The sequence below is a fragment of the Colius striatus genome, chromosome 2 (genome assembly GCF_028858725.1).
Source record: "Colius striatus isolate bColStr4 chromosome 2, bColStr4.1.hap1, whole genome shotgun sequence".
Lineage (NCBI taxonomy): Eukaryota > Metazoa > Chordata > Aves > Coliiformes > Coliidae > Colius > Colius striatus.
Genome location: NC_084760.1, coordinates 76,297,005 through 76,306,207, shown reverse-complemented (window position 1 = coordinate 76,306,207; position 9,203 = coordinate 76,297,005). Strand labels below are relative to the sequence as shown.

Below are 9,203 nucleotides of genomic sequence, written 5' to 3'. Positions count from 1 at the left end.
ATCAGTAAAATTTGAGTAGGAACATACTAATTATTTTTGCTAGTTAATGCCTGTTCTTTACAAGTCAGTCTTCTTTTCATGCATCTGCAAATCAAATGTTTCTGGTGTTGGGTGTGCTTTGTAGCATTTTGTACCTACATAGAAGGAAAATACCACTTTACTGTCTGATTTGTTTGACTTGTGCAGTCATCAGTGCTATAGCAAGAAACAGATGGACTGCAAAATCACTCGAGCACTGATCTGAAGAGGGTCTTACTGAACACAATGCAGGTACGTGTGTTGTGTCCGCAAAATTTACAGTCTATCACATTCAATATCAGGGTTATTAGATGGTGTATCAAGAATACCAAAATACTCTTCCCGGTTTGCTGGAAGTGGACTGTTGGTTGGACTTCCTACTCCAGAATCAGGGCTTGGTGAGGGATATACTTCTCCTGCATACTTTTCTTCTTTCTGAGAGGGCTCCTGTTGTTTTTGCTTGAGCTTCTTGAAACGTTTGAGCTTCACAGGGTCCTTGATTTCCTTGGCACAATGGAACAAAATGAAAATGTCCCTTCGAAATTTGGAGCTCATTCCAAAGTAGATAATGGGATTGTAAAAGCTGGCAGACTTAGCAAATAAACTGGCAAGGATGCTGGTAAGATTAGGCACAGGATGACCATAGGCAGACCATATAGAGATGACAGCATATGGAGACCATGCAATAATGAAGGCTGTGCAAATGACGATAGAAACCTAAAAAACAGAAGGAGAATAGTCTTAAATCTATTCTGAAAGACAACATCAAAAAAGCAATACCTTGGGAGAAGAAGGCTGGACACTTGCCTGGACGGCTACATTCATATTGTCCTGAGGGTATGACTCAAAGGAGAGCACAGGCAGGCAAAGGGTTTTCTTTAATGGAGTCAGACTGACCTAGAAGTTATATATTGAGATTTTTGATGGTGTGCTTGAGGAATGCCTCATCTGGTAACTGTTTTAATGAAATTAAAACAGTTAATGAAATTAAATTTCAGTTTAATGAAATTAAAACAGTTACAGTCTCCTGAATGTTTATATGAATTCAGAAGATTTTGAGTACACTTAAGTCAATGGTAAGTAAATTGAAAGCTCCTGTCATGGTTTGACATGACAGCCTTTTCTGATAAGGGGGAAGGGGCTGTAAAGATGGCCCCTGTAAGTAGTTGTTCGCAACTCTCCCCAGCTCAGAGCCAGACCCACTTCTGGGGCTGAGCCAATTAGACACCTCCACGATCACTTTTTAAGAAGAAGCTGGAAGAGGAGGTTTCTTCCTCCATCTTCTTCCTGCTTCTTTCTTCTTCTGTCCCTTCTTCTGGCTGGTGGTGGTGCATGGAGTAGGAACAGTGAGAGAAACAACTATGCGGACTCCAAGGTCAGTGATGAAAGGAGGAGAAGGTGTGCTGGAGCAGAGACTCCCCTGCTTTCTATGGAGAGGACTGGTGAAGCTGAGATTTATTTTCATTTCTTTAAAGATCCCACATCAGCAGTAGAGACTCATTTTGATAATGACCCCATATCAGGGGCAGAGACTTATTTTGCTACAGCTGGCCCCAGTCCAGGGGCAGGGATTCACTTCATTAAAGGCCCTGAGCCAGGGACAGTGACTATGGCCGGAGGAGGCCGTGTCCCGTGGGGGGGACCCAACCACTTCACTGCAGACCCCGAGCCAGGGGCAGTGATTTTCTTCTTTAAAACTATGACCGGAAGAGGCTGTGTCCCGAAGGAGGGACCCTGTATCACTATGGCCAGAGCAGGCTGTGTCCCGAGGAAGGGACCCAATATCCACAGCTTTAACTGTGGGGAGGAACCCATGACAAAGCAGCTCATTAAACTTATGCCCAGAAAGAGGCCTTGTCCCGAGAAAGGGACCCTGTAACTGCAGAAACTACAACCATGGCAAAGAATCCACACCAGATATTCACCAAGGACTGTGTGCCATGTGAGGGACTCTTTATCGGCAGAAGCTGCAGCTGCTTGGAAGAACCTGCACCAGAGAAGTTTGTTAAGGACTGTGTCCCAGGGGAGGGACCCCGTGTTGGAGCAGGGGAAGAATGCCAGGAGTCGTCCTCTTCTGAGAAGACAGAAGTGGCGGAGCCCATCTGTGGGAGACTGACCACATCCCCCATTCACTGCCCCCCTGAGCCATTGAGGCCAGAGGAGGTAGAGATATCGGGAGCAGTGAGCTGGGCCTGGGAAGAAAGGAGGGATGGGGGAGGGAGATCTTAAAGTGCTGATTGTAATTTTCTCATCATCCTACCCCCTTTTTACTTTTATTCCGTTCTGTTTCTTGTAGAATAAACTTTCCTACTTTCCTCTCTAAGTCAAGTACTGGAGTCTGTTTTGCCAAGAACTATAATTGGCAGCGAGCCCTCCCTGCCCTTGCCTTAATCCACAACAATCTTGCTCATCTTTTTACTCCCATTTCGCTGGGGCTTTTGCCATCCTAACCAGGGTGGAGGTGAATGGGGGCACCAAGCGAGAGACTGTCGTGGTGCTGCTGTGCTAGCTGGGCCAAACCATGACAGCTCCACTGCAACTTTTGTGTTTGCTCAGAAGTAAAAACTTCTGCAAGAAAAGACTGTATGCCAAAACGAATTTTTGGGTTTTTGCTGTATAACCCACTACGATTAGATTATTTTTCACTTGTGATGCAGGACCAATATTAGCTAGCTGATCAGGTAGGAGTTTTAAACAAATCTCATATTCTTCACAAAGTTCAGATTCTGTCACTAGAGATTATAGATAAATGAAATGAGACTGATTGGTTTTGTTCACTTCTGACCTAGCTGGGACCAATTTTTGGAAAGACAGCTTTCATTGAGATAAATCCCACCCAACTTGAAACCCAAACTCACCCTGGTGACATCCTGCTCTATTCTCCTCTGTCTGTCTGTGGGATCACCCAGTCCTGTTAATGCATGGCTTAGCTTGACAGTATTGATAATAGACACATAGGAGAAGACCATGACAGAGACAGGTAGGAAAAAGCAGCAGATAAAAATGGAGACAATGTAGGACTTGTAGATTGTAGAGAAGTTGGCTTTTGCCCAGTCTATCTCACATGTGCCATACATACGATCTGGAAAGCAAAAATCAGTTGGTTAGCATTTCTAGAATTCAGTTCAAATGCTGTATTTTTCTTCTTTTAAGCACCAAGGAATGGATTAATCTTTCAGAATTAATGACTCATGACATAATTTCCTACAGAAGCAATTTTTCAAGACCAGCTAGACCTTAGCAAATGTGTATTATCATTCTATCCAGTTTAGATTTCCAGTGTAAATCTATAGTGCACAAACTGTTTCAGGATAGGAAAGTGTGATACTTCATTAGGGGAAAAAAAAGGTAATAATTCAGTACATTTTATATTCTTGAGTGTTTTCTACTCTTATTTGTAATAATCTTCTACATAGTAAGTTCCTAAGATTAGCACTATAACAGCATAACAAGCAATTGTAAACAGAAAAAATGACAAGTGTAGTCAGTGCTTAAATAGAAGAGTAGGAAATAAAAATATTGGTTTTTTAACAGAAATAAAAAGGCAATTATATTTTTACTGTAGCAAGAGCCATGAGAGCAAATTGATACAGCTAATGATAAAGATTATGGAAGGATGAAACATAAATACTTAGAAATATGAGACATGTTTCTAAGTGGGAATAATACAGTCCTGCAACTGCAGAGCACCTTCAGGTCTTTAAAAATGAAGTCAGACAGATTGCAGGATTTGCAGCTAATAGGATTTACAAAAGGACACTACCTGATCAGTTACTTAAAGGAAAGGCAGTGGGAATAAGGTGGAGTCTCTGCTTAAATATTTGTATGAAGAATAGTTTGCTTCTTTTGACCCTCTGAAGAGTTTACAAATGTGTCCTGATAGAAAACTCTGATAACATTAGAGGTTTTCTATAGATTCTGAATTGTCAATTTTTCTTTTTAAGTAGAGTAAAATGTATTTGGGTTTTTTTTCTTGACAGCTATGGCAGCAAATTGAATTTTAAATAAATGGAGCATGAACCAAAATTATGCAAGTCAAGTATTAACAAGTCCTTTAGATACAATACAGGAGAAACTCTAGTGATTTAGCAATAGGTCTCTCCCAGACATCCAGTGATAATTCTGAAGGAAAAAAAAATCCCTGAATTCCTCATGGGTGATAGGTTTAGACAAGATGAATTAAAGGAACAGAAGATTAAAATGTCTTTTATGATTCTTATCAAAAAGAACTCTGTATTTTCGTCACCAAATGCTCTAGGTGTTGCTATCTGGATATGTTTGGTAAGAAAAGTAGGGTTTTGTCTCTTTTGCCTTTTTCATCAGTAGATCTCAAGATTCAAAGAGATAACCGTAAAATCTGGATTAATTCCAGGTTTCTGGCTTGTGAAAACTTTTGACTGAGAAATGAAAGTGTCCTCCAGACAACGTGTAAAGAAAATCCTGCAGATTTTCTTTGAGTCAGAATTCAGAGCTGTGTTTCCCTGCCTCTGCAGGGAGACTGGCAAGTGGCATTTCCAAAAACCCACTGGGTCCTGGGGACCCCTGCAACTGCTGTGTAGAAGTGACAAGTCCAAGGGAGGCAGGTGTAATGTGCTGTGGTCTGCCAGCATCTGCGCCAGCTGCCGGACTTGCCATTGCAGAGTTCCCACATCTCCATGGGAGCAGCTCAGGGAAAATGTGTTTAGAATTAGATAGCCCAGGAACCTGAAACTGTTCCTAGTGCTCATAGGAGAGGTCTTGAAGACCACTGTCAGGGAATGAATCTGAAGTACAAACAGGATCCGTGAGGGCACTTGGATATCATGACAAGGCAGTGATGCCCAAGAATCACTGGAGCCCTTTGGCTCCAGTTTAAGGCCAGAAAAAGGACATCAGAAACCCTGTTATAAATGAAGAGTTAACAAGAGATCACAGATTCCCAGAAGATATGCAGAAAATGAACAGTTCCACCCCCTCAAGTTTATGACATATTCAGAGTGCAAAAACATTCAGTTTTGTTTTGTCTCAAATAAAAGATCTATTGAGCCTAGTATCCTGGTAACATTTTGCATTGGGAAAGATAGAAGATTTAATCAATCATAGAAATGGGTGCTTTTCTCACACCCACACTTCAAGAGTCCAGTAAGAGGATATATTCTCATAACTGCTTTAATAAATCTTAATAGATTTCATGACTTCTCAAAGGACACAGATGCCTACAGATCCAGGCAGATAAATGCTGGATGATTTTAGTCACGTGAATTCAGTTGTTGGGACTTCCTGAATCATTACCATTTGTTCCTAGAGATTAGTCAAATTTGAGACAATTTCTCCAGCTTTTCCCCATGATGGGTTTTTTTTGTATGCAAATATCCCTTAGCTATTTAATTACCTCAGTGTAAAAATTTTTCCCTTTTTTCCCTTCTCCTTTTTTGTTATGGCCTTGTCTTGCAACCTAGTTACTTCTTGGACTGACAGACTTTCTGACATATTTTTCTTCTCCTGCTTTGTTAGTTTTCATATTTTCAACAAACTGTTTCACCAAGTCTTCCTGGCTTGTCTTATTGTAGTTTCAAGTTTAACTTGCTGGAACTTGTGTTCTTTTTGTAGCTTTCTAATCTTGAGAGTTTTTGAAGCTCTTTTGATAGCTTCCTTTATCTCATTGCTTAACCATGTCAAACATTTCTGGCCTCTCTTTTTTTCATAGGTAATATGCACTTGGTCCAAGTCTTTCCTGTGATATCTTGAAAAAAGTAAATCTCTTTATAGCTGATACCAAAGAAGGCAACATTCTGACCACGTCACACATGGTGAATGAGTTTCTCAATTCCACTTATAATTGATCTGATTTATCATAAACAGCAAGAAAGAAAGGTAAGTATCTCTGTTCAGTTGAGTGTAGAGGTGCCACGTAAGTAAAACTAAAAGATACGTGTTACCTGTATAACTGCCCCAGCCGAGTAAAGGAGCCGCTGACCAGAAGAAAGCTGCTATCCAAATGAGAACCAGAGACACCATCATACTGCTGTTGCTGATGCAGTGACCTGCAATGGCATGGTTCAGTCAGAAAACAACATCTAGGAAGAAAAACATATGTCTGAAATCTAAATGCACTCCTACACCAACAGCTAATAAGGAAAATACAGCTATTTAAAAAAAAAAAAGACAAAAAGAGTGCATATGCATAAGAAAAACTTACAATTCAAAGCATCTATCAGGCTTGTGTTCAAGCCCATTTGTGAACAGTGTAAATGAATGGCTTTTAAGCAGGAGACAATGTGTTTGTTGCGCACTGCAGAGTTAGGAAATTCTACACTTATGTTTTGCAGTTTTGTAAAAAGCAGGAAATAGTTCTGTGTTAAGTTTTACAGAGAAATGAAGAAGGTTAAGTCCGAATTCAGAAGGTTTTCTTTATCATTTCAAGGTTTTCTCTGTTAAAAGGGAGAAAATACATTAAATGCTCAAATTAGACTATCTGTTCAATACAAATTACTTAACCTGTTTTGCCGTTACCATATATTGTGTTTTTTTCTTTGTTTATGTGGAAAAAATGTATGCCTCCACCAATCTTTATTCCTGGACATTTCTATAAAGTTATACTGGGTACTTGCTCAGATTTCCTCAAGAGGCAAACATAAATTATGCACACCCTCAGCTTTGCAAAAGAAATGTGAATTTTAAATATGACTTCATAATATGCAATTAATGTAAGATGTAAAATACATCACAGCCAAATTCTAGCAGTTCCAACAGCAGTTTGTGTTGAAAATTAACTTCAACAAGTCTATCATCACAACAAGTTGCAGAAGAACTTCCTGTGGAACAAGTATCTCTCTGCAGAAGTTGTTTTCACACCTAGTACAACTTATGCTTCTAGAAAAAAAAATCAGATGATGCATCCAGTGTATTTATGTATGCTTTTCCCACAGACATTTATAGGTTTCTGACTGAAAGATGGTGCAAGCCAGTGGTAACAAAGGCACGAAAAATTGATACCTTATCTAAGGATGAGTGAAAGGAAGAGTAAGGAGAATTTATGGATGGTATAGGTATAAAAAAGAGAGATAACATAAGGATCTCAGTGAAAGTCAAAGTTCTCAGCAGGCAGGAGGTCCAGGATGAATGTTGAGGAAAAGTTTCTGCTGATCCTGTGAAAGGGAGAGCCTGGGGTGAACGTGGTGATATAAAGAGGCATAAAGGGAAAGGGGTAGATGATGGCATATTATATGACTTGCTGATGAAGACTTCACAGGGCAAGAAACATGGAAAGTATTTCAGACCAGATTTGTACAGTGAGACACTCATATGCCTTTACAAAGGCATTTATACCACCATTTAATAAAATAACTAAATATTTTTTTTAAAAAAAGAAAAGTTGTTAATAAAAGGTTTATAGCACCAGAGAGAGTAATGAACAGTGGTTGTTTGAGATGTTCAAGTTGCAGATCAACAGGACAGTAGAGAAGGAAGAAGTGTGGATGTGAAGTTGTAGTGATGCTGATTTGCAGATCTGGGAGACAGGAAGGAGACTGGGACTGTCTGGGCAGAGTCAGGTCATGGTCAGTTCTGGGCATGGTAGGAGCAGTTTTCATCTCATGTGGTGTGAAACTGCCCACCAAGGGGAGGCCAGAGAGGCATGGGGTTCCCCCATGGCAGGTTGCACAATGCTACAAAAACTGGAGGCAAGGTGTGCAGACTGAACGTTCCCAGTTCCATTGTAGTGTTTTCGCCTGGGACAGGTTTTTTGGTAATGGGACAGGTTTTCTCAGGGTGGCTACAGGGGTGGCTTCTTTAAACAAAGAGTTACGAGAAGCTTCCCGTGTAGCTCACAGGGTTAAGACCAGACAATTCTACACTGAACCCCACACTTGACCCAGGCCTAGCCAATTAGTGATGGGGGTAATACTTCTGTGAAAAACATATTTGAGAAGGAGAAGTTGTTGCGCAGTTGCAAAACTGCAGGAGCAACAGGTAGGGAGAATGTTAAAACATCTCCGCAGACACCAAGGTCAGTGGAGAAAGAGGGGGTGGAGGGTGCTTAGGCACTGAAAAGGCTCCCCTGTGATATGTGGTGAGAACCATGGTGAAGCAGGTTGTCCCCCTGCAGTCCATGGAGGACCACCAGGAAGCAGAGATGCACTCGCAGCCCGTGGAGGAGCTCACACTGAAGCAGGTGGATGCCTGAAGGAGGCTGTGACTTGGTAAGAAGTTCATCCTGGAGCAAGTTCCTGGCAGGACCTAGGAGTTCATGGGGGAGGTGCCCATGCCAGAGCAGGTTTGCTGTCAGGACCTGTGATCCCGTAAGAGACACAGGCTGAAGCAGTCTGTCCCTGAAGGACTGTTCTCCTGGTGGATGACCCACATTGGGGCAGGGTGTGAGGAGCTGCCCCTGTGGAAGGCCCCATGACAGAGCAGTTTGTGAGGAGCTGCAGACCATGGGAACAACCCACACTGGAGAAGTTAATGAGGGACTGTCTCCCATGGGAGAGGCCCCACACTATAGCAGTGGGAAGTGTGAGGAGGCCTCCCCCTGAGAAGAAGCAGTGGCAAAGTCCATCTGTAATGAACTGACTGCAGCCCCCATCCCCTACACCACTGGGGGGGAAAGGAAAGGGAGCCCTGGGAAGAGGGAGGGGTGGGGGGAGGTGTTTTTAAGACGATTTTATTTCTCATCTCCCTGCTCTTATTGTTTCTTTAATAAATCAAACCTTTTTCTCCCTAAGTTGAGTCTGTTTTGCCCGTGACGCTAATTGCCGAGTGATCTCTCCATCCTTATCTCAATTTGCAAGCTGTTTGTTATATTTATCTCTCTCTCTCCTGTCCAGTGGGAGAGTGATTTTATGACTTGGTGGACATTGCGCTAAACCACCATACCATCTAAAGCAACGCATAGTGCCTGCTGTTTTCAGACCCTGGTACAACACCCTGAAGAGTGAAAATGTTTCTATGTATGGCAGCCTTCTGAACCAAGGGTCTCATCAATGACTGTCAACTTCCCAAACATCGTTTCATAGAAGAGGAAATTCATTGCGTACAGTGAGATCTAGACAGCAATGAATTCATCACTTAGGAGCCATTTAAGTTGCATTTTGACGAATATAGAGGGTCAGGAGGACCTGTGGTATCTTTAGCATGAGGGTGAATGTAACCCATGGTGACCAAAATGTGCTAGTAATAGTTTGGCCCTTATTGGGGTTAACCATGAG

General features: G+C 41.7%; 1 protein-coding gene across 1 annotated transcript in view; it reads right to left on the bottom strand.

Moving 5' to 3' along the window:
* Positions 1–294: 294 nt before the first annotated feature.
* The window catches only part of LOC104563640 (opsin-5-like), a 30,238-nt gene continuing 21,329 nt past the window's right edge, over positions 295–9,203 (bottom strand). The window contains exons 4-6 of the mRNA XM_061991065.1: positions 5,937–6,041; positions 2,877–3,100; positions 295–735 (exon numbers count right to left, since the gene is read on the bottom strand). Of these exons, the coding sequence (XP_061847049.1) occupies positions 295–735; positions 2,877–3,100; positions 5,937–6,041 (770 nt within the window). The remainder of the gene's footprint in view (positions 736–2,876; positions 3,101–5,936; positions 6,042–9,203) is intronic.